This window comes from Pelodiscus sinensis, chromosome 5 (assembly GCF_052426305.1).
Source record: "Pelodiscus sinensis isolate ZL-2025 chromosome 5, ASM5242630v1, whole genome shotgun sequence".
Taxonomy (NCBI): Eukaryota; Metazoa; Chordata; order Testudines; family Trionychidae; genus Pelodiscus; species Pelodiscus sinensis.
In genome coordinates, this window is record NC_143056.1 from 81,927,254 (window position 1) to 81,953,381 (window position 26,128).

Below are 26,128 nucleotides of genomic sequence, written 5' to 3' on the forward strand. Positions count from 1 at the left end.
GTAAGTTATTAGTTTTCACATTATACCTCACAAGGCACATTTTGTACAAAGATTATCATGTAAGGTCTAAATACAGGAGTGTATTTGGTCACAATAACCTCCTGCTAGTGCTTGTTTTATATAATATTTTAAAATGTATGCAATTATTTCTTCCTTCATTTTTATCGCATCTCAAACTATACATTTCTATGCAATGCCCATTATCAAAATGTCTGAACTAGTTATGCACCCAGATAAGTATGGGTCCTAACAACCTTGACAGTTTATGTTCCCGGTTGCTTATTGGCATAGTGATATCCAATCTAGGTAGGTGTAATACAATTATCTCATAAAAAGTGGGAGCAAATCAATCCTTACACTTTTTAAAATAATCAGTAATTGTACACTTCAGCTCTGGTATACATTATGAACTTCTCAGTGTATTCACCCCTGAACAACGCAGTTATGCCAACCAAACTCTTTGTGCAGACAGCACTATGTTTATGGGAGGTCGTCTCTCTTTGACATAGTTACCACTTTTAGAGAAGGTGGAGTACCTACATGGTGAGAGCACCTGTCCCATCGCTGTGAGTAGCATCTACAGTAAGCACTACAAAGGCACATTTGCACTAGTGCAGCTGTGCCACTGCAGCACGGTAAATGTAGACAAGTGCTGTCAAGACTGTTCCCTCTTCTGACACTTAGAGTGCAGAGGGTGGGGGCCTGCAAGAAACTTTAAAATACCCTTCTACTAAAGGCTTTAAAAGCTCCCCAAATTCACAGATTCCCTGGCCATGGATTGGTATTGCTGCCGCCAGCCCAAATCCAAAAACCCATTTGAAAAACTCAGGAAGGCACATTTTGAAATTTCTTCCTGTGGGGTACACTCAAGCTCTTTAACCCTCTCTCTGGAGAGAGCTTGAAAAAACCCCTGTATGTTTTTTAATAGCTGACCTTGCATCTTAGGCACATGCACACAGAACCTCCTACCTTCTAGGACACAGGAATGAGATTGTGGTCTTACAGGCAATTTTTATTAACAAAAAAAGAAAAATTTGGTAGAATATTACTTGGTTGCTAGGTGTTACAGAACCAATAAAAGAAAAATTAAAGCACAGGGACTTGCTTCCCTGGAATTCAGTTGAAAAGTTACAGTGAAAGGTTGCATGGGCTCAGCACGAAGGCGGCCAACAAACCCCAAAATAAAGAAAATAATTTAACTGCGTCTGATTAAACATCCCCTGTTCTACTTACATATCCTTTGTTCCAAAATTTAGTCCTTCCCAAGGCATGGTTATAGCTGGATAGTCTATATCTTGCTTCCTGACTCAATTCATGTCTTTCAGCTCTGCTCTGGTCTGACAGATCTCAAAATAATGCTGCAGGGACCACGTTTGTTGTCTCGAAAGACATTATTCCGAAAAGCGGCAGTCCGCAATTAAGCAAATGAAGCACGGGAAATTCAAATCCACACTTCATTTGCAATTTCAGGTGTCTATATTTGCATTTCTCTTCTGAGAGAGGAATGCAATGTAGACATACCCACAGAGACTGTAACAGGTAGGTCACCACTCCCAATTCAGAAGTCCACATTCTGTTTTTACTCGCTGTCTTGGCTTTCTGCCAACACTTCCTGTGTATCTAGCTGTAATGTTGTCACCCCGTGTTTTTATTTATTCCCCCTAACCACCATCCATTTCGTGAGTCCCAAAGTTCGACCTGCGCCGTGTCTGTCCAGTACGAGTCTTTGTGATATGAGCTAGTTTAAATCAGGATGGGACGTAGCCTAGTAATGCCGCTTTTGGCAGCAGGGAGAGGGGGGCCTGGGTCCACCTTCCCTCAGGGACCCCAGCCCAGGGCCCTAACGATTCAGACCTGACGCGGTCCTGTCCGGCTGGCGGGGCTTCCCACCGAAACATGCCAGCCCGCGGGCAATATAACTGTCTAGGACCCACTGTCTATGGTTTTAACCCTTACAGGCAATCTTGTTATCTGAATGGCTGGGGGGTCCAGAAATGGGAAGTACCAGTCCTGTTCAACACAAGCCCTTAGAGATAAACACATCTGAAACAACTGGGACAGACTTAACTAGAGCTGCACTATGTTATCCCTTACTAATTCCAGTGGAAAAAAATCTAATGGTTGTTACTTAAATTCATTCTCTGTATTAACTCAAAAAGTATTTAAATACCTGTATTGGTAGAGATATGGACATTCCCTCCCCCTCCCCCCCCCCCCCCCCCAGAGCCCAGCAACTTCTCTTCCAAAGAAGATTACCTGGGTGTCTGTAGATGGTGTTGTGTGATCAGCCAGAATAGGAGACTGAGGACAAATAGCAAGGACTGCTTCTGTAGTACTTCTAGATCCAAGGAAGAATGATTGGCCCCAGCAATTTGTTGCAGATCTATAACCACATGATTTAGTTTATTAGGGTGACCAGCTGTCCTGCTTTTATAGGGACAAACCTGATATTTGAGGCTTTGTCTTGTATTACCCTCTCCTGATTTTTTTTTTTTTTTTTTTTGGTCACGCTTGCTATTGGTCACCCTATTACATGCAGCTATGGAGGTTGTACTGCTCTGATTACCTTTGGGAATGGATAAAGGTCAAACCTAGTGAAGGATTGCCCTGGCTACTTTTTCAAGAATGACGAAAGATCAACTATAATCCAAATACAATTATAGTTTAATTATAAAACTATTTCTTCAAGATAGCCACAACCATCAGAGATGATGCCTGTGGATTATGGAATTGTAGGACATGTGAGGTCAACTTGTTATTAAATATTGACAGATACTTGACCAAGCTAGAAGCAGTAGCTATATAGTGAACCCAGCAAAAGAGTTCAAATTGTAATATACATGCTAATCTAGAAAGGCAAAGAACATTGTAAAAGGCCTGTATAACCTTATTAAACAATAATTCTTGTCACAGATTTGAGATTTTTAAAGCTAGTTTTTAATTACTAATCTTTCAGGTAGTTGTCAGAGTTTTAACTATATAATTCCAATACAGCTTTAACAGTTTTCATTTTTGTTTTGTATGACATTAGTCATTGACTCCTCAGTCGCGCCTGTCAAATATAGATGCAGAGCAGATCATTTATACTTTATTCTGGCTGTTTCTTATACCATCGGTTTTGGAGATCAGCTAATGAGTAGGTGAGAGTAGACATTAGAGCTAGATGGATTTCTTGGTTCATGAAGAATTTCTTGATTTTTATTTTTAAATCTCTTCAATTTCTAACATTATCAAAACAAATATTTCATAACTTCTGTCAAATGAAATTCCAACAAAATTTGCTGTGTGGGTTGCATTGTTTCTTTTTTGACAAACATTTTGTTCCAATTCAGACTTTTTATTTGATATATATATTTTAGAAATTTTATGTCTGTCTGTCTGTGAGTCTGTTCAATAATTCCTCCTAAAAGGTAAGAGCTAGGGTCGCCAAATTTGGTATGTAGCTTCCCCTTATAAAAATATGTAAAAGGGTATTGTTACAAGGAGGAGGGAGAAAAATTCTTCTCCTTGGCCTCTGATGATAGGACAAGAAGCAATGGGCTTAAATTGCAGCAAGGGAGATCTAGGTTGCACATTAGAAAAACTTGTCAGGATAAACTAAGCACTAGAATAAATTGCCTAAGGAGGTTGTGGAATCTCCATCACTGGAGATATTTAAGAGCAGTTTGGTTAGACATCTATCAAGGTTGATCTAGATTGTGCTTTGTCCTGCCATGAGGGCAGGGGACTGGACTTGATGATCTCAGGAGGTCCCTTCCAGTTCTAATATTCTGTGAGTAGCAAGTGCTGATGACAGTTATCCTGTAGAGTGACGAGGACGGTATCCACTCCTGCAAGAGAGTGGCTGACAGGGCAGGGCTCTGCATGTTGCTAGCAACTGGCTATGGGTAAACAGTCTCTCTGCCCTACAGCAGGAGCCCAAATCACTCCCCCTTTTGTCCCAGTGTCAGACACTGTGGGGAGGAGGAGGGAATCTAGCCAGCCAATGCAACCCCAGCTGGCCCAGGAAATAGCCACCAGCTGGGGCTGGGCAGTGTGGTCCCTGTTGCTGATGCCTCCCTGACTCTGGCAGGACATCACCCACTGCCACAGTCCCTCCCAGACTCCAGCCGCCTGCTAGGGCTAAGCAGCACTGGCCCGGGGAGCAGCTACCAGCTGGGACTAAGCTCAGCCCTGGCCACCCTCAGGGCTATCCTGTGCCCCCTATGCACTGCCCTGAGCCCCCCATGCACTTTCCTACCCTCTGTCCTGCGTGCCCTCGCACCTTCCCACCCCTGCCCTGTTTCCTATATAACCTACCCCCCCCCCCCGTCTTGATGGCCCCCCGCCACATCTCTAATCTCCCTGCCCTGATTCCTTTAAAAAAAAGAATTGAGGATCCGAGAAATGCCAGGTACATCTACTAGTACTATATGATAGAAAATTGAAATGAATAACCAGTTTAAAATGGAAAATACAAAGCCTTCAATTCCAAGAAAGTTAAAACTTTTCAATCCTTTTAAATACTGCTTTTCAATTTTTCTTTGGAAATAATTTTTGTTATTGTTGAAGGCAACATATTTCTATGAAGTATTTTATTTTCAATATATCCGCATTTTCCAAAATAAAATACTCCCAAAATTTCTCACTAGATAGATAATATAAAGATAGTTTAACAGGCATAATTCTCTTCAGACACTTTTTTTCGCAGGAGCCTATCTTTGCAACAGCTCTTCTAGTCTGGGCTGAATGGGGAAGGGATAACTGTGGGGAAACCACTTGAGTCCATCTCTGTGTGCAGGTGGAGGAGTCCCCCTCAGTGCAACAGAGGATTGTCCTAACAGAAGTCTCTAGGATTGGAGAGCTTCTGGGCTGGGGAGACTGGGTGGATTCCCCTGGTGTTCACTCAGCACATGGGTCTCTTCACCATCTGTATTCCTTGGTGATTACTTCAGGAGGTGAGGGATGCTTTACTGCCTGCTGCCCAGGTTTCTCTTGACTAGGTCCTGCTAGAGGGTGCATCCCGCCCACCCCTCACCCACCAGATTTCTTTGTACGCCCCCAGCCCTATGTGCCTTCCAGCTGCCTCTACCTCATCACCTGAGCTTGCTGCGTGCACTGCAGCTGGTCCCCTTTCAAACTGTGCCCAGACAGCAGCTGTACATGCTCATGCTTCACACTCTTCACTTCTCCGCCTACACGTCCCACCCTGATACCAAGTGGCAGAATCTCTTGCCACCAATAGCGGGACGTGAACCCCAGTGGGCCAATTTGTATTCCACATGGGTTCCATGGCCTACTGAGGACATCAGTTGGAGAATCCTCTGTGGTGCTGTGAGCCCAAGTCTGTACTTGGTGCAGTTCACCCTTGTCCCTGACGCTTGTCCCGTCTGTGGCATGAGGGAGATCCTAGAGCACATCTATCTGGAGTGTGCCAGTTTACCATTCTTCTTTCAGCTCCTCTAGAACCTCTTGTTGAGGTTCTGACTGCACTTCTCCCCTCACCCATTGATTTATGCCGGGGTGGGCAATAATTTTTTAGGGGGGCCACTCCAAAATTCCACATGGCACTCCAGCAGCAATTTAAAGGGCTTAGGGCTCCTGGGCACTGGGGCAGTTGTGTCCTTTGTCCCTCTCCCTATTGATGGGCCTGAAGTCAGCACACAAATTGCTTTGAATGAAGGAGAGGAAAGGAGTATTAAGGATGGCTCTATTGGTGGAGCACAGAGGACTTGGGTAGTCAGGAGTTAGTGGAAACTGATGATCTTCCGTGCACATTTTAAAAGCTCATCTCTTTGTCCCAAGCATTCTCATGGGGAAAAGGATGCAGAGGTGATGCAGGGAGAACATTTTAGTTTTGCTATTTTGAGTGTGTCAAAATATAAATGTTGGCCCTACTGGATTGCTGTCCTTGTCTTTATAAATTGTCTGCCCTTGCTTCTAGACCTCCAGACAGGTGATGGCTTATATCGGGGGTGGGCAAAATCAGGCCAAGGGACCGGATCTGGCCCTCCAAACATTTCTCTCCAGTCTACTCAGCTGACTAGCATATTTACAGCTGTCAGCGTGTGTTAAACTGCCCCTTCCCCCACCTTCCTCTGTCCTGCAGCCAAGGTGCTCCCAGGATTCTCCTGCTTGTGGGCAACGTGGTGGGAGAGAGGGGAAGGATGGAGGGGAGTGCTGAAATCAGGATGTGCCCTTCCCCGTATGCCATCTCTGCAGAGCAGGGGTTGGGGAGAGGTAGACACACAGTGGAAGTGCTCCAAACTGAAGTGTAGGTAAGTGACTCAGATGAGTGCAGAGCAGGGGTTGGGGAAGACAACAGAGCAGGATGGATTTCTCGTAGAGAGTGAGGTTTCTCTCAAACTTGCCCAGCAGCAGCAGCCAGCACATGCACTCTCTGTGTCACTGTTACACACCTCCAGTCTGTGCTACATACACACTGCTGCACATATTAAATCTGTATCACAAAGTCTGTGTTCCATACACAGAGTGTCTCACTTATTCACACATAGTCTTTGTGTCTCTGTAGCCCCTCAGATGGTCATCTGAAGAGGTGGTTTGTGCCCATGGATACCATCTACATGTTTTGTTAGTCTGGTAGCACTTTAAAGACTATTTGTTGTTGTTTTTTAAGTTTTACCTATTTTTATGTGAGCCACTGTAAATTTTCAGCTGCATATGTTCTTTTCAAAGTGAACAAAAGCCCAGTTCCTTAATGAGACACTTGTCTACACTTGACCTTCAGATTTTACTAGTTTTTCATGTAGGAGTGTGCTAAAAATCAAATCAAATCATGAAGCTAGAAGTTATTTTAAAAAGAGAAGTCTGTATTTTGTTCATTCTCTCATAATATAAAATAGGACGACAGTTTATTTTTTTTCTTTTACTTTCAGCAAAAGATGCTTTTAGGCACACACACAAATCATGGAAAAGCTCACATTGAGATTTTGTTTTAAAGTTGCATGTGTGAAAAGTGAGTGGCATTATGGAAATTGTTCTGTAGTCTTAACTGTAAGTGATTACCACTCTGGTCTGTGATAAGAGTGGTAACCTGCGGCACACTGATGTGAGGTTATGAACATATTAATCACAGGGATTAGAAAGGCTCTGGACCACTTGCATTAAATTGAGTTATATTAAAAGGAATTGGGTAAAATTCTGTTCTCCTTGCGAATCACTTTTGTATTCTATGTATCTGTGTAGCTTATGATGGATAATCAAAATTAGCTTTTGATAGCCCACTGGTCTACTAGACTTCACACCAGCTCATGCAGCCTTGCCTTGAAAATACTTCAGGCCCTTTGGCTTCCTTTATGCCTTTTTCATATATAGATTATAAAGCCAGAAGGGACCATTGTAATAATCTAATCTGAGGCCACATCTCTACTAGCAAGAAAGTCGACAAAGCAGCATTCCATTTAGCAGATCTAATAAAGACCTGCTAAATTGAATGCAGAGGGCGCCCCCATTGACACCGGTACTCCTTGATTTGCAAGGACTAAGGGAAGTCGACTGTGGTGTTTGCTCCTGTTGACCTCCCTCTGTAAAGTTGGCATGAAAGATCGAATTAAGGGACATTAACTCCAGCAATGCAATTAATGTAGCTGGAGTTGCATATCTTAATTCGAACTTCTGGGTAAGTATAGACATAGCCTGACACTAGATGGGGAAGGCTCTTAGTTACCTGGGAAAGAATTCTCTGTAGTATCTGCCTGCAGAATCTTGCTTACGTCCTCAGGTTCCAATTGATTGCCATATTTGTGACCAGGAAGGAATTTTTCCCTAGGTCAGATTGAGAGAGACCCTCCAGGGTTTTTTCCTTTCTTTGAAGCATGAGCCACTCACTGGTCACTTGCAAATTCAAACTAGTGTGAATGGTGAATTCTCGATAAGGAGAAGTATTTAAACCATGATGTAAGGATGTCAGTAACTCAGCCAGAGGTTAGGGTCTATTTCAGGAGTAGGCATGGTTCCTTGGCCTGCAGTGTGAAGGTCAGACTAGATCCGTGGTCCCCAACACGGTGCCCGTGGGCGCCATGGCGCCCGTGGGGGCATTTCTCCGCGCCCACCAAGTGCTCAGGGCTGGCCTGGCCCGGCCCCGGGCACGTGGCGCATGCGCGGTGCCGGAGCCGGCCCCGGGCGCGTGGCGCGCCAGCCCCGGGGGTGCCGCGGATTCACGCCCCGCGTGCGCATGGGGGGGAGGAGAAAGCGCTAGCGCCGGCCCCGGGTGCGCGGCGCTTGGGGGAGAGAGCGCCGGCCCCGGCCCTGGGGGGGGAGAGCGCGGCGCCGGCCCCGGGCACGCGGCGCTTGGGGGGGGGAGAGCGCTGGCGCTGGCCCCGGGCGCGCGGCGCTTGGGGGTGCCCGCCCCCCCGGGCGCCCGGCGGGCGAACAGCCACGCCCCCTTGGCGCCCGGCAACCCCAAATGGTTGGGGACCACTGGACTAGATGATCACAATAATCCTTTCTGACCTTAGTCTGAGACCTCTCTGTGTAAAAGACCATAAAACTGTAATAATTTTCCTTTTAACTAGATCATATCATTTAGAAAAAACATCCCTCTTGATTTTAAAAATTTCCCGTGATGATGAATCCACAACAGTTTTTGGTAAATTGTTCCAATAGCTCCCTCCCAATTAAAAATCTGTGTGCTATTTCTTGTCTAAGTGGTCTAGATTCAATTTCTAGTGATTGGATCTTTTTATAAGTTTGTCTGCTAGACTGATGAATTCTTTATTACATTTCTTCTGCCCATGTAATTCTTCTTGATAGGGTTGCCAACTTTCTAATTCCAGAAAACCAAACACTTTTTCCCTATCCACTGCCCTGCCCTGCCCCCTCTCACTCCCCCCCCCCCCCCAATCACTTGCTCTCCCACTAACCCCGTGGTCCCCAACAATCAAATCAGGGCTCCAGAGTGGTAGGTGTTGGACATATACATAGAAAGAAAAAGTCTGCAATTAAGTCTTTTTTTTAATATTAATAGCCACGATATCTTCTGCTGTAGCGAACTAGCCACATTATTCTGAAAATGTAAATAATTTTTGAGCCAGCTAGCCACACTCAACTGGCCAAAGAGCCACATGTGGCTAGTGTTAGACACCATGGATTTATAGTATAGCTAGACAAAGGTGGCAAGTAATGTATGATAAATTGGCTCTTTTGCAATCAATGGTCAACAACATTCTTTATTTAAGAAATAATACTATTTTTTGGATTTCCCTTCTCTTTTTAAAACTTGATATGAAATGAATACACATATTTTGTCATCTTTTTCATGCACAAGCCAACAAAAGGCATGTCAGTGTGCAAAGTTTATTCCCACATATGTAGCAATACGTGCACCTCCCTACACGAAGACACACATACAATGCATGCATGCACATACTTACCTACACACAGACACTTTGCCAAACACTTTTCCAGGGGCTGCCTAAATCATGTAGCTAGGAGAAGGGTGGGGCACTCAAGGGCTGATGTGGCAGGCACTGTGGGGGCTGGAGCAGGGAAGAGAGGCAGCAGGGAATAGACCTATTGCTGCATTCACCGGTGATGAGGGGAAGCAGAGCAACTTGGCCCCAGTCTCGTCACTTGGGGGAGCGGGCTTGTGAGAAGTAGTAAAATCACCTCCCACACACTCAACAATAGCAGATAGAGAGATGCAACATGGAGCCAGAGGAGGGGAGTGGGCTGGGGCCAAGTCACTCTGCTTCCCTCCACCAGTGAGTATGGGGACAGCACCAGGCTCCCTGCTAATAGTCTGGCCAGCATCATTCAGGGGAGGGAGCTTGAGAGAAGAGTTGAAGGGGAGGTGGAGTAGGGATGGGGTGTTTTCCTGGATCCTGTACACTCCTATGTACAGCCTTCTGGGCATAGCCCCCTCCCCGGCTGCTCCCCGCTTTGGCTATCTGCCAGGGTGAGCACTACCTCAAATGCAGCTGCCCAGGGCACCATGACATTTGGAGCAATTTGGTGCCCCTTCATTTTGTGGTGCCCCGGGTGACTGCTTATTTTGCGTATTGATAGGGATGGCCCTTCCCCACCCCGCCATTGTCTCCTGCTCTCCCACATGCAAACACCCTCACTAACCCCAACACCCAGTGTGCCTTTGTCCCTTTTCTCCTCCAATCACTCCATTTTCCAGTGCTTCAGCCCCTCTGCTTTGTCTGCATCCCTTCAGCCTTCCCCATGCAAAAACTCTCCCTTCTCCACCCAGCACCTCACATCCGTATTCCTTCTGTGCCCCCTCTCCCTGCCTCATCTGCACCTGTTCCAGCTTACCTGTGTGCACACTGCATGGTGCCCAGGATCTCAGCCTTGTCCAGGCCTCCAGGGAAAAGTAGGTGCAGCGGGAGAGGGAGCAGAGCCAGCACATAATGCAGGATGCTAGAGCTTCCTCTGCACTCAGGCTATCTCAGCCCTGCTGCAAGGACTGGAAGGCAGAGCACCAGGTGCTGTGGCTACAGCCCCACAGGGCGGGAACAACTGGAGCCTGCCATCCCCACTGCATGGCCTAGCAGCAGCATGGTCATTGATGCTGACTGGAGCGTCCAGGATCAGTGTTTGATCAGACATTCCTGTCCAAAACTGGACACATGGTCACCTATCTTTTAGACTGTGATCAGCGCTCTCAACTTTTCTGGCTCAGTTTCACACTAATGTAAGTTGGGAGAAGTAAAACTTTACTTCTCTCCATCCTCTTTGTTGAGCTAAGTAGATCAAGCCCCTTGAGCCTTTCACTATGAAGCATGTTTTCCAATCCTTAATCCTTGTGGTTGTTTTAAGTCCCCCTTGCTGTTCTTTCTTATAGGGACCAAGCTCAGAAACACAGATGGTGGAAGATGAAGCTGAGACAACTGGTGAAGAATTGCCCCCTCATCTGCGGGAGGAGCCTCCTGAAGGTACCAACAGTGAGGATGAAGTCCCATTGGGACACTGTTGCTGGTTGGGTAGTACAGCCTTCCTGGCACAGGAGCTTTCGGTCTTTGAAAGGGGGGGGGGGCAAGAACCTTTGCCAATGCTGACAGCCGAGTTTGATTTTTCAGCAGGAGTTTCTGTTCATAAGAAATGGCTCAAGTTGAAGTGTATGTACTTCCCTCATGTAGAAACTGGACTCTTAAGGTATGTCTGCAGTGGATCTGAGAGGGGTAATTTCCAGCTCACGTAGACATACAAGCACTGCTCTGATTGAGCAAGTGTGCTAAAAATAGAAGTGAAGGCATAGCAGTGAAAAAGTCGGAGGGGTTAATGACTCTGAGCATGTACCTATGGCTTCAGTTGGGACTATACTTGGGCATTGGCCCTCCAGTTGCTCACAGCTCTGGAGCTAAGAGTACAATCCTGTCTGCAACAGTAGGTATATACTCGGAGTGGGCAGGTGCTCCTGCTAGTTGTGCTATTGTGGTTACATTCATATCTCTAGTATACTCGGTCAGTCAGAGCTAGCATGGGCATAGCTGCTCAGTGTGGACATTACAACTTTCAGCTCGAGTGCGCTCATAATAAGGCTTCTGATTTAACAATTGCCCTGTCAGACCGAGGAAAGCTAGTTTCTATCCTCGTCTTATTGATGAGTGATTTACTATGATTGTGGGGAAAGGGAAAGCCTCCTTAGTAGGTCACCTGTTCTCTTTCTCCTTGTCTCTCTCTCTCCAGTATCCTGTTATATGAACCATCCCCATTACAGACTAGGAATGTAATAGTGTAGTAGATTAACCAAAAAGCAAAAGTTTATAGGCTAATGCTATAGAATACACACACATTTCCCACCCCCCTTGCCAGTAATTTTTTTAGCAGGCTGGCCAGCAGCTCAGCTCACTCTCGGCTTGTACTGGGTCCTGGACCTACCCCCACTGTAGTTCTGCATTTAAAGTGTATTAGGAGCCAGGCGGGCAAGCAGTCCGGCTCAGTTACGGCTCGTTCCAGGAGCTCAGACCGCCCCACCCCCCGAACAGGGGCTGCCCGGTGACTATAGAATAGTTGACTAACTGATAAGAATTCATGAGGTTAATGGACTATTCAATTAACCAATATTTAACATCTCTAGTACAAACTAATCAAAGCCAAGTTTTATAGGTCGGCCAGATTTTTTTTTGCGTGCCTTTTTTTGGAAACTAGTTTAGCAGTCTGAGGAAGAGACTGTTAGTCAGCAGGAGGATCAGAAATGCTGTTTTTAATTAAAAACCTCATTTCCAATTATGTGGCTTGGATTATACAGGGAACAAATCTCCTCTCACTGTGTGACTGTTCCCAGTGCTGTGCTGAGCAAAATAGGTGCTGCTTTCCTTTGAATAGAAGCTGTCGATACTGCAGCACATATGATTCATCTCTAACTTTTACTTGTCTCCAGTTCAGTGACTTTTAAAAAATACAATTATTCATAATCTCTCTGCAAGGCTTAACCCAGAAAGTGTTGAGCATCTTATTAGCAACATACTAATAAAATGGGGGTCTCTAGCCTGTCAGATGTCATGGGAAACATAAGCCCTTTTATTTTGTACTTTTAATTACTTTTCATAAAGGGAAGAGCCCTTTATTTGTGTAGGTGACAGTGTCAGTCATTTCTCAAAGGGGATGTGTATTGGGTAGAATAGTTCTGCCACCTCTTGCTCAGCATACTGCTGTTGCTTCCCTGTGGAGTGCTGAGTACTGATTCTCTGGTGCTTCTCTGCTTCAGTGTATTGTAATACAGAGATAGGAGCAACTATCACCTTTCCAGCTCCTCTTCCTACTGCTACCTTAAACTTTCAAGGTTTAGGGTCCAGGTAGAAGGGCTGTGAATTCTTATTCTGTATTTCAGATAACGACTTAATGGATTTTTATCTAGATGACATAGGAGGGTTGCTGTCCCTTTGGCCACAATACTACTCTTGTGGCAACCTATGGGGATCCTGGTGTATTGCTGGTTATCAAACCATCAGAAGTGGTGGTGTTTCTGTGAAATCAGAGGGATAGCTCAGTGGTTTGAGCATTGGCCTGCTAAACCCAGGGTTGTGAGTTCAATCCTTGTGGAGGCGATTTGGGGCAAAAATTCATCAGGGATGGTACTTGGTCCTGCTGTGAAGGCAGGGGACTGGACTCGATGACCTTTCAAGGTCCCTTCCAGTTCTAGGAAATAGGCAATCTCCATTAATTTCTTAGAAATGCATTCAATAACTTCTCATGGTGGATGTGACACCTAAATCGTCAGCAGAAGGCACCTGTATTGTACACTTTGCCTCAAATCTACAAGCTCTTCAGAGTTTTACAATTACTGGTGGATTAACAGAGTTGTCTGGCCTTTTAGTCTTTGGGACAGCATTTTGAGCCTGAGTGAATGTTAAGAATCTCATCTCTGTCATTATAGACAGTTAAGCCAATAGGTGACTACCTCATGTCATGGGGTAAAGATCTCCGTTATTGCCCTGAATGAAATGTAGGCTATAATATTTTCATACCAAGGTTAAAAACACATTTGCAGCTTTCACCATAGCGTGCCTTTGACTAAAAGCTTTATTCTCTTGACACAATTACTATACAGCTTGTGATATATGTAATGGAATATAGTCCCAGGCAAAATGAGAGTGATGGAGCCCGAGGATGTTAAATCTACCCTGGTCTATGCTGCCCTCTGGGAAGCAAAGGAGAGGGGGAAAAAAACTGCCTTAAAAGAATCATAGGATTGTGCTGGGCTTATGGGTAATTTGTATGTTGATGAAGTTAAGCACCATCTTCTTGCAGTCATTCTTTTACTGTTGCCTGTTCCTCATGATAAAATTTTCCCAGTTAAATTAAAAGGCTTTGCAAAAAATACAGTAAAAAAAAATACAGTAAATCATGTTTTAAATGTGCTGTGCTCTAGTTTCCTGGCATCTGTGAATGGGAGAAAATGTCTGCTAAGCTTCTTGTAAAGAGAGCATAAGGGACACCAGACTTTCCAAGTTGTCTACTCTTTTGGCTCAGTTCAGTGTTTCACCAAGTTGCATCATAGTGACTTCAGTTTCCAGACTGTAAAGTGCAAGTAATCGCATCCTGCAGGGAGGGGAATTGGAAGGTACTGCACTATAGAATAGTATAAAGATACAGTAAAATCAAAAGCTGGTCCTATAGGGATTGTATTGTGTTTCTGAATAATACTGTAGCACACTCTTATGCAAATGCAGGACTTGAACTCATTTGGTTTTACTCTTTTGTCTTTCCAGAACCCATAATCACTAGAACAGAGCTGTCTAGTAATAAAGCACCTTATCGTGTGCATACAAGGATCATTAGCTTAACAAGTTCAACATGAGTAGGCAAAAGCTTAATTTCAAATGGTAATGTTAAAAGTACTTTTATCTTAGATAAATTTCCATACGTGTGATGAGTACGGATGTAAAATCCCATTTAACTGGTTAACCAGTTAAACATACGTTCCTGCGGTGGAGGAGAGGGCCCTCTCCAATACTTGGTGTTAGGGCGGGGCTGCTGCTTCGCTTCCTGGCCTCACATAGGGCTGGCCAAGCTGCTGGACCATGCAGGGACAGGGTGCTACAGGGTTGCTACAGGGTACAAGTTACCTGGTAAGCGTCACTCATTAAGAATTATGCTTCCGGGTTAACCAGCTACCTTTTCACATCCCTAATTCTAAGTAATATAGTGTTGCTTTCTGATGTCACTTTGTTAGCCTGATAACTTTAGAGATATTAAAATATTTTTATCTATGTATTTTGAAGAATTTGATTGTGGATTTGTTTGTGCAAAATAAAGTAATGCTTTGTGATTACCTACAGATACACTTAATACTTCGTATGCTGGCAGAAAAAATTTCTCCCATTGCTATAAGTAATCCACCCTGACGAGAGGCAGCAGCTAGGTTGACAGAAGAATTCTTTGATTTGTCTTGCACTATCATAGAATCATAGAACCATAGAACTGGAAGAGACCTCAGAAGGTCATCAAGTCCGGCCCCCTGCTCTAGGCAGGACCAAGCCCAACTAAATCAACCCAGCCAGGGCTTTGTCAAGCCGAGACTTAAACACCTCTAGGGATGGAGACTTCCTTAGGTAACCCATTCCAGTGCTTCACTACCCTCCTAGTGAAGGCTGCTATCAAATCCCTCCTCACTCTTTGCTTCTGCAGACTAAACAGACCCAACTCCCTCAGCCTCTCCTCATAGATCATTTTGGTTGCCCTCCGCTGGACCCTCTCCAATGTGTCCACATCCTTTTTGTAGTGAGGGGTCCAGAAATGGACACAATACTCCAGATGTGGCCTCACCAGAGCTGAATAAAGGAGAATAATGACATCTCTGGATCTGCTGGAAGTGTTCCTCTTAATGCAACCTACTATGCAATTAGCCTTCTAGGCTACAAGGGCACACTGTTGACTCATATCCAGCTTCTCATCCACTGTAACCCCCAGGTCCTTTTCTGCAGAACTAATACTTAACTGGTTGGTCCCCAGCTTGTAACTATGCTTGGGATTCTTCCGTCCCAAGTACAGGACTCTGCACTTGTCCTTGTTGAACCTCATCAGATTTCTTGTGGCCCAATCCTCCAATTTGTCTAAGTCACTCCGGACCCTATGTCTGCCCTCAAGCGTATCTACCTCTCCCCCTAGCTTAGTGTCATCCGCAAACTTGCTGAGGGTGCAATCCATCCCCTCATCCAGGACATTAATAAAGATATAGAACAAAACCGGTCCTAGAACCGAACCTTGGGGCGCTCAGCTAGAAACCGATCGCCATCCTGACATCGTGCTGTTGATCACTACCCGCTGGGCCTGGCCTTCTAGCCATCTTTCTATCCATCTTACCGTCCATTTATCCAATCCACATTTCCTTAACTTGCTCGCAAGAATATTGTGGGAGACCGTATCAAAAGCCTTGCTAAAGTCAAGGTATATCACATCCACTGACTTCCTTATGTCCACTGAGCCAGTTACCTCATCATAGAAGCTAATCAGATTGGTCAGGCACAACTTGCCCTTTGTGAATCCATGCTGACTATTCCTAATCACTTTCTTCTCTTCCAAGTGCCTCAAAATGGATTCTTTAAGGATCCCTTCCATGTTTTTTCCAGGAACTGAGGTAAGACTGACCGGCCTATAGTTCCTTGGATCGTCCTTCTTCCCTTTTTTGAAGATGGGCACTACATTTGCCTTTTTCCAATCATCCGGGATTTCTCTCCCGATCTCCATGACTTTTCAAAGATAATGGGCAAAGGCTCCTCAATGACATTTGCCAACTCCCTCAGTACCCTCGGATGGACCCATGGATTTGTGTATGTTTAGCTTTTCTACATAGTTCCTAACATGTTCTTTACCCACCAAGGGCTATCCGTCTTCATCCCATCTTGCGTCACTTAGCACATTAGTCCGGGAGCCCACCTCCCGGAGGCAAAGAAAGTATTGAGTACTTCAGCTTTTCCCCACATCATCTATCACTAGGTTACCTCCTTCATTCGTTTATACCAGTGATTAAGTTGGTAATATTTGTATCTTTCAGGGGTGTGGGTTTTTTACAATGTAAGTTTCCCATGTAAACCAGGCCTAGGTTAAAAATTGGCCAGGGGTTTTTCTATCCTTAACTGGTCTTCCCATATGTACTATTAATATTTCATATTTTTGATAATGCTATTGTTAACTTCTGTTTTTTCTTGTACAATCTGCTCTGAATTCAACTGTGATAGCTGACTGTATATATTTTAGCTTGTGATGAAAGATGACACTACTACTGACTGTATCAGTACACTTTGTTCTTGAGTTCAAATGGAGAATTATATAAGTGTGTCCTATAAAGGATAGCAAAACACTGGACAAAAGGTCTGGCCCATAGTATAATATCAAAGTTCACTACTCTTGCAAAATTAAACCTGCCAAAAGGCAGAGAGCAAGGGTTCTCGCCAGACACCAACCAGTTTTATGTTGAGAATTTTTTGTGTAGACACATGAGGGCGCTGCATTCCTAATAATGCAGCAATTGATGAATAAGCTGTCTGGTTGTTTCCTCTCTGGGGCTGCTTTAGAGAAAAGGTCTTTATAAGTTCTGGTGCACAATATCTGTCAGATTTCAGATATCTTGTTTGCTTCCTTGGATGTGGGTGAGATGAAATAGTCTTCCAAACTCCTCTGTGATACCATATGGATATCAGATCTCTCAATTTTAGAGGATTGCTGCCAGTATGCCTAGAGGTCTTTTACCTTTGGATTTCATGCCACCTGGTTTTTTTTTTTAATCTTTTATCTCCTTTATTCTTTGATCTGGTCCATCTCTTATCATATATGTAGTAGCCCAATGTCTGTGACGCTGAAACGCTGGCTGTTCCCTTTGGGTGGCGCTGTTGTCTCCTGCCATGTTGCTCGGCTGACTTCTGCACCACCGCGCGGGAGCAAGCAGTGCAAGCAGCTGTTTGGGGTCTGCACACCCCATGCAGCACCTCTGTGCTGCATGGGGAACGCGGGGGCCCAAACGGCCGCTTGCTCCCACGCGGCGGTCCAGCTGAGCAGCGCAGAAGTCAGCTGAGAGCCACGGCGGGAGGCAACAGCCTAGAGGAAACAGCCAGGAGGCGGGGCCTGGATGAGCGTGCATCTCTGACGTCAGGAAAGGGCACTGGATTCAAAAGGAGGAAAGCAGAGCAGACCCAGAGGAGAGAGGAGAATTGAGGAGGCAGATGACAGCAAGAGAGAGAGTGAGACAACAGCAGGAGGAGAAGAGAAATACAGAGTGAGAGGCGGGCAGGGGAGAAGAGAAAGAGAGAGACGGAGAGAGAGGCAGGAGGCAGATGAGAACTGAGAGAGGGAGAGGGAGAGGGAGAGGGAGGCAGTAGGAGGAGAAGAAAGAAAGAGGCCGTTTGCCTGGCTGAGCGGCGCAGAAGTCAGCCAAGCACCACGGCGGGAGGCAAAGGGGGACGGGGCGGTGACTTACATGCCCGGGGGTGGGGCCTGGACGAGCGTGCATCCCCAACTGAGACAGAGGAGAGCAGAGGGAGAGTGAGAGGCAGAAGGCGGAGGAAAGCTGAGAGAGAGGGAGGGGGGAGACAGTAGGAGGAGAAGGGGAGAGAGAGAGAGACGGAGTGAGAGACCGGAGGCTCAGGAGAGAAGACCGACATGGAGGAGAGACCTGAAAATCCCTTATTATGATGGGCTAATTGGCTAGTGTAATAAGAAAGGGCCGTTAGCAAAGAGTTATTGATGGTAACTTGCACTGTATGGAGTGCAAAATCTCTCACTAATGGTGTGCTAAATCCTTCACAGTATACAACTGTTCAGAGGAATTGATAGCACTTAGCAGTGAAGGTCAACAAATTCTGGAGTGTAACAAATTGGTTTTAAAGGCAGCTTCTTGTTTAGCTCTGGTCACCTGGTGACCTGCCATATTTCTGGGCTGTCTGTTGTGACATGTTAAATTGTAAATCACTTTGAGAACATAAAGCTATAAATTAGATAAAACATGTTTTAACCTTGGTACTGGTGGGTCCTCTCTGAATGCAAGGCCGTATTATTGGTTATGACGGAAGTAGGAGGAACCCTCCTTTTTGAAGTTTATAAATTAGTTGTACTCCTCGAATAGAGGTTTATGAGATCTTTATAAGTAGTTAACATTAAAGTTCTTATTACCAAACTGTTGGGAGGAAATGGCTCTAAAGTGTGAGTCTAATATCTGAACCATCTGTTTCCCCCTGCACCATACGTTCCATTCCAGGAAAACACCTTCATCTCTTCTAAGGCAGACATATTATGTTCTACTTAGTTCTTTTTAGAGGGGTTGGGGTTTTTTTGGTTTTGAACAAGCACTTCTAAAAACTAGGTCCTATCATTGCCGTATGATTATCATAGATCAGGGGTGGCCAAACTGGTTTGTGAGCCACATTCAGATTTTTTTGCAGTTGAAGTGCGACTCATGCAGCCCCCGCTCCATGAATCCTCCAATTGTCCACTCACTAGATTGGGCAGAGGAAACTGGGGGCTTCTGTCCTGCTGTGGAGTGGTGGGACTAGGAGCTTCTGCACTTCAGGGAGGGAAATTTTAAGGGCTTTAGTCATTCAGGGTGGTGATGGGGCAGAAATCCCACACTCCAACAGGCACTTCTTCATAGGACGTATTGGGCACATCCTGCAGCTTATGAACTTCTGCAGATTGAGTGTGGCTTGAAGAGACCGTAATTTTGACCACTCTTGTCATGTATCCTGAAAGACTTATTGTAAGGACAAAGTGTACAACAGGGTCTTCCTCAAAACTTGCCTTCATCTGGTATGCACTGTTTGCTTGCTGCCACTACCTTAAAAGTGACTCCATTTCATTAGTTCCATGTGTACCCCAGCACCAAAATGCATTTGACTTTTGTGGAGAGGCACATGGTATGGTACATAAGGAATCCTTTAGGAGAAATGTCCACACCAATGTTAAGCAAGAATGTTGAATATTGATTAATTTACTAGTTGAGTAGTCAATGGAATTTCCATCAACTACTCAACTAGTTGATAGGCACGTCCACGTTCCTCCTTTAAAGTGTACAAAAGTCCTTGTGGGGCTCGGAGTCAGCGGGTCTTCCCACTGTCCCTGGGCTGAACACGGTGTGCCAGCTTTGAAATGTACAAGAGTCCCCAACAGGGGCTCTTGTGCATTTCAAAGCAGAAGTGCCTGCATGGAGCCTGGGTCAACAGGGGACTCCCCAGCTGATCCTAGGCTCTGCGTGACATTTCCACAGAACCCAGAGTCAGCAAGGGACTCCACAGCTAACCCAGAGCTCCATGAGCTTTGAAATGTGGCATGGAGCCTTGCTTCAGCTGGGGGGGGAGTTCCCAGCTGATCCCGGGTTCCGTGGAAATGCTGAGCAGAGCCTGGTGTCAGCTGGGGACTTCCCAGCCGATCCCGGGCTCTGTGCAGCATTTCAAAGTGGCAGCGCCACACGGAGCCCGGGGTCAGCTGGGGACTCCCCATCTGACTCTGGGTTCCATGGAAATGCTGCATGGAGCCCGGGGTCAACGAGGGAGTCCCCAGCTGACCCCGGGCTTCATGCAGCACTGCCATTTTGCAGTGTTTCAAAGGGGCAGCGTCACATTGAGCCCAGGATCAGCTGTGGCACTGCTGCTTTGAAGCACTCCCCTTTTTCCCCTCCTTTGCTGCCTCTCTCTGATAGAGGCAGCAAGTGGGAGGGAAGCAATTAGTCGACTCAATTATCTGATAAGTATTTGGTTATACGATAGTCAACTATTCTTAACATCCTTAACGTAAAGTAGTGTTTATTGTAACAAGATATAAATAGTTGTAAATCAGACCCTACGGCCTAATATCGGTTATCATTCATTCAACTCCTGCTGCAGTGGGGCATGCAGGGGACCAGACCACTGCTGCTGCCTCATGCCAAGCCCCTTCCCAGTAATCACCAAAGCAGCGTCCCTGGAGGACGGGATGGCATGGGGAGGAGAGGGCAGGGCTTGGGAAATGCACAGCTTCCTCTCCTGGCCTGACGGGACTCCTGGTCTGGATTGTGCAACTGCTTCAGCCAGGGATGGCCTCCGGGTTGGGAGTTGAAGACCTCGGATCTAGATCATCTCTCATAGGTGTTGATCTAACCTGCTCTTAAAAATCTCTAGAGAGTCCACAAACCCCCTAGCCAATTTATTCCAGTGCTTAACCACCCTAATGTCCAATTTAAGCCCCCCTTGCTGCAATTTAAGCCTATTGCTTCTTGTCCTATCATCAGAGGTTAAGAAAATAATTTTTCTCCTTCCTCTTTGTAACAGACTTTTAGATCAGGGATGGGGAGCCTCTGGCCCAGGGGCTGGATGCAGCCCCCAGAGCTTAGGGCTCTCCCCCCAGCATTGGGGAGTCTGTGCTGGTGTTCCAGCCCCCCACTGCCTTCCTGTGTGACTGGAGCACACAAAATCTACTAGCCTGGGTTAGGGATGTTAAATTTATTTTAATCAACTAATTGACCAGTTGATAAGCGGGGGAGACACAGCAGGGTTAGCTCCCTGCCCGGAGGCTCTGCCATCAGGCTCTTAATAAATTTAAAAAGCTGGTGCACAGTGGGGGGCACTTGGCACAAGCCAGGAATCAGCTGTCGCGGCTCAGGCCAGGTCCTCCCACCCCTTCCCCTGCTGCGGACCAATCTTTTAAATGTATTAAGAGACTGCTGCTGATGCATGGAGGTGAGGGGGACCCTGCTGGCTCTTAATACATTTAAAAGGCAGAGCTGCAGCAGGGTTAGCTCCCTGCGCCAGGAGCTAACCCCGCTGTGGCTCCTCTGCTCGTCGAGTAGTTGATTAAACTAAATTTAACATCCCTAACCCAGGTTAGTAGATCTTGTGTGCTCCAGTCACAAACAGTCTACATTTAAAAAGCAGAGGTGCAGCATCTGAGACTGGGTGAGAGCCGGGAATCAGCTGATTCCTGTCTCGTGCCCAGTCCCTGCTACCCCTCTGTCTCACCTGTCCCCCATAGATACAGTGCTGGGGGGAACCGTCTTTTAAGCTGGCTCCCCCCAGCACTGGCTCCTGCTCCTTAGAGGCATCAAGGCCAGGGGAGAAGTGACTAGTCGACTAGCCAATTAAGCTTATGCTTTTTAGCTAATCGACTAGTCACTTACATCCCTACCCTGGGCCCCCAGGCTCTAATGTACAATAGGGTTGCAGGGAGTGTCTTTCTGCTTCTCAATCGGGAGCCATGTCAGTGAGGGTTTGTGTTTTTTGCTTCTCACTTGTGTGCAGCCTCTGACTTTTTTTTTTCTGTGGGTCAGCAGCCCCCGACCCAAAAAAAGTTCATCACTCCTGTTTTAGATACTTGAAAGCTGTTATGTCCCTTCTTTTCCAGACTAAACAAACCCAGTTCTTTCAATCTTCCTTCATTGGTCATGTTTTCTAGATCTTCAATCATTTTTGTTGCTCTTCTCTGGACTTTCTTCAGTTTGTCCACATCTTTCCTGAAATGAGATGCCCAGAACTGGATACAATACTCCAGTTGAAACCTAATCAAGCACAGAAGAATTACTTTTCGAGTCTTGCTTACAATATTCCTATTAATAGATCCCAGAATGATGTTTGCTTTTTTTGTAACAGTGTCACACTGCTGACTTGTATTTAGCTTGTAGTACACTATGAACCATAGATCCCTTTCTGCAGTACCCATTCCTAGAAGGAGATATGGGGGTTAAGGTTAGGGATGATAAAGTGGTTAATTAGGTAACTGTGTAACTGCTGGAAATCTCAGCAGTTACACAGTGACATACTGCGGGCTCTGCAGTATAAGCTTTCCTACTGCAGAGCCTGCAGCATGGGTGGAAGTCAGCTGGAGCCAGTGTGCACAGGACAAAGGCTTATAAATTGGTTCCTGGCGCCTACCAGCTCCCCGCCTGCCAGCCCTTCTCCCAGAGAGCTGGCTGCTGCCCTAAGCTGCTGCCTCTGCTACAGAGGCAGCAGCTGCTCCCAGACCCGCTCCCAAGGAGCCAGCTGCTTCCTCACCCTGTGGGCTCTGATAGTAGCAGCACAAGGTGGCAATCCTCTCCCCGGGAATGGGGCTGGCAGCCTGTATGTAACTGTTAACCATTTAAATAGTTTTACTTTTACATCCCTAGTTAAGATGTGATATTTTCATCTCAGTTGCAGTACGTGTGGCAGCCAAGTGTATAAGCATCAGGTTGTTTCCTGTGCCCTGGCAGCAAGACCAAACTCTCTTGTTCTGTTGGTATATGGGTCACCAAGGTCACTTTCACAGCTGAGTACTTACAGCTGGTACTGGATTTGCTCCCAGATTACTGTCCTTGGATATATGTGCATATAGTTTGAAGGGCTAGGCCATGTTTTACTGGATTCAGTAGACTCTGGGTATTACCTTGAGGATCAGAGAGCTCTCAAATGGCTAGCTACATGTTCAGTTTCAACTTCAGATGGAGATATTTGGCTATGTAAATATCCTCTGTTAGGTTCTGTCCATTGCTTTATGCATTTCAATCTAGGGATTGTAGTGCATCCTCAGTGTTGCTGGAGCCAGTCTCTCTAGTCAGTGACTGAGACAAATGAATTGTATGGACTTTTCTCCTGTGCTTACCCTCAGCACTGCAATGTCTGCACTGGAGATGAACAAATGGTTATAGCTTTAAATCCCATACTAGGAGGTTATGAACATGAGCCAAACTGGATTGTCAGTCCTCCTACCTGTAAGTTTCGTCTTACTACTTGAACATGGAATACAAAAGGCCTTAACGTGACCCCTGGGGTATCCAGAGTGTGGCAATATAATTCCCTCTTAAGAAGTTTTTATTTGTATCAGCTCTCTGTTTCTCTTCAAGTTATCTGTATTAAGCCTTGTGACAAAATTGTTGTTTAGCCAATGTAAAGAATTAAACCTTATTAAAATGCCCTGTGAGACTGAGTGTTTCATCCACTGCATTCAGTTAGTCTGCCACTTGACTGTTTTCAGTCATGCTCTAGCAAGTCAGTTAAGCAAAACCATATCTTTTGTAAAAACCCTATTGGGCTGTCATCAGTCAATTATACTTTCCAAGGTGGTGTTCAACTAAATCTCTGATAATGGCATCTTTTTTACACAGTAGTTCTTAAATGTCTGCTTGGTTTTTGGCTACAGCTTCTGCTTTGTGTTTATGGTTAGTGGAAAATATTTTGCTCCAAGTTACATCCATGAGGTCCCATGTGGGGGAGATAAAGGTCTGAGAATGGGGAAACTTGTAATCTGTTCCTGGTTATACCCCTGATTTACTATGTGGTCTTGGACAAGACATTCCCCCTCTCTGAAAGTCTTTCCCCCCCACACCTATAAAATGAGACCCACTACTTCCTCTCGTAGAATCATAGAACTGGAATCATCAAGTCCAGCCCCCTGCCCAAAGCAAGACCAACCCCAGCTAATCAACCCAGCCAGGGCTTTGTCAAGACGAGACTTAAAAACCTCTAGAGATGGAGATTCCACCACCTCCCTAGTTAGCCCATTCCATTGCTTCACCATCCTCCTAGTGAAATAGTTTTTCCTAATAGCCAACCTAAACCTCCCCCACTGTAACTTAAGCCCACTGTACCTTGTTCTGCCATCTGTCACTACTGTGAACAGCCTCTCTCCATCCTTTTTGGAACCTCCCTTCAGGAAGTTGAAGGCTGCTATGAAATCCCCCCTCACTCTTCTCTTCTGCAGACTAAACAAACCCAAATCCCTCAGTCGCTCCTCATAGGTCATGTGCTCCAGCCCCCTAATCATTTTGGTCGCCCTCCGCTGGACCCTCTCCAATGTGTCCACATCCTTTCTATAGTGGGGGGCCCAGAAATGGACACACTACTCCAGATGTGGCATCACCAGAGCCAAATAAAGGGGAATAATCACTTCTCTGGATCTGCTGGTAATGTTCCTCCTAATGCAACCTAATATGCCATTAGCCTTCTTGGCTACCAGGGCACACTGTTGACTCATGTTCAGCTTCTCATCCACTGTAATCCCAGGTCCTTTTCTGCAGAACTGCTACTTAGTCATTCGATCCCCAGCCTGTAACAATGCTTGGGATTCTTCCGTCCCCAGTGCAGGACTCTGCACTTGTCCTTGCTGAACCTCATCAGATTTCTTTTGGCCCAATCCTCTAATCTGTCTAGGTCACTCTGGACCCTATCCCTGCCCTCCAGCATCCTTTCTCACTTCCTCCAACAGTCTTTACTGTCTTCTCTGCTGTCCTCCAAAATAGTTCTTGTGTCTGCAGGGAAAACTGACCTAGAGCATCAGTCCCACCACCCCCATTGGGTCTGTCTGGATATTTTTTTTTACATGTTGTAAAATATTTTAAAATCAGTCTGTCCCATGTGCCTCCCGCTCAGCTCTTTTATTTTAAAGACCATGGAGATTCTCCTTTTTGTTTCTAGGTTCCCCAATGGTCAGCTGTACCTTCTCATGCTTTATTTGATTACGCTCTTTGAGGAGCTCTTTTTGGTATGTTTAATTTCAGATTGCTTTTGTATTCATGCAGTAGCACCCACTCCATGTTATTGCAGTAATTTACTTACCATTGACAGCATCAGCTTCCACTTCAGCAGCCATATTACACTCTCTTCTAGAAACAGCATGAATGCTGTTTAAATTCTTGGTTCATTTTCTCCCTCAGCCCTCCTCTTGCTTCTAGTTCTCCCAGTCTCATCTAGTATAATGAGATGTTACTTTGGCAACTCAACAGCCCTCCCTCTCTCCAGCCCAGCCCACAAATCATTGTCTCAATAACTGTTGTAGATGTACACAACATAGGCATTTAATGGCAGTGTAAAATGACTTCAAACACTTGGCCTATTTTAGAAAAGATGTTTGTGTAAGGTGGACAAATAGAGGCAGCTTCTTAACAATGGTTCTTGTTAGTACAGTAAGCTTATATGGGGAATTGGTATGTAATTTTCCCTGAAGGTGTTCATACTCTGCCCATCCTACAAGTACTCTCCTGGTTTGCCTTTGTAATATATTTATAGGAAGTGTGTCATCAAAATGTAAAGAAATTTCAAGTGGAAAGACCAGTAGAAGTGCCTGTCGGGGGTGATCTTTAGACCAAAAGTAAATCTTTCTGATTATTAATAAATGGTTCTGGGAATGAGTCATGTCATATATATATAAAAATAAATAAAAACTCGATCACATATGTTTCATTTGGCATGGGACTGTCTGATTCCATAAAGTGACATTTTATATTTTGTTCTTAAAATCTGAATGTGTGGCTAGGATGTAAAGCAATTATAATAGATATTTGTGCATGCACACACAATTTTCAAATGTTGAATCCTGAATTTAGGCAACAAAAAATGTAATTTGAGTTCTCTCATATGCCAAGCACTCAAAGTTCTGCTGCAGTTAACAGAAGCCTCAGATGCTCAGTGTTCGAAAAGCAAGATAAACACCTATTGCTCCCGTGGAATTTGTGGGAACTCATCCATTTGTGAAAAATCAAATGGCTTTTATTTAGATGCCCAAATATAGATTTAGTTGACTAATTTTAGATAACCCAGGTGTGAAAGGTATGGGGAAGGCAATGTACATTTTTTCATCATATTTTTTTTCCAAATGGAAATGCACATGGTTCACTTCAAATACAGCCATATCCGGTCCAAATGAACACAGCTGTTTCATACTGTAGCAATAACACTCAGTAGTTAGGGAATCAGAATTTAATCACTTGATCTAGTATTTCCCTTAAACACTAGAATTAATATGAACC

General features: G+C 45.3%; 1 protein-coding gene across 10 annotated transcripts in view; it reads left to right on the forward strand.

Moving 5' to 3' along the window:
- LOC102449934 (transmembrane protein 263-like) overlaps positions 1–26,128 on the forward strand; it is a 404,675-nt gene that overhangs the window by 80,429 nt on the left and 298,118 nt on the right. For all 10 annotated transcript variants that reach the window (XR_012903537.2, XR_012903536.2, XR_012903538.2 and 7 more), the window contains one exon: positions 10,790–10,880. Coding sequence is in view for 7 of the 10 variants with exons in the window: in XM_006124497.4 (XP_006124559.2) it covers positions 10,790–10,880 (91 nt within the window). In the remaining 3 variants the exon portion in view is untranslated. The remainder of the gene's footprint in view (positions 1–10,789; positions 10,881–26,128) is intronic.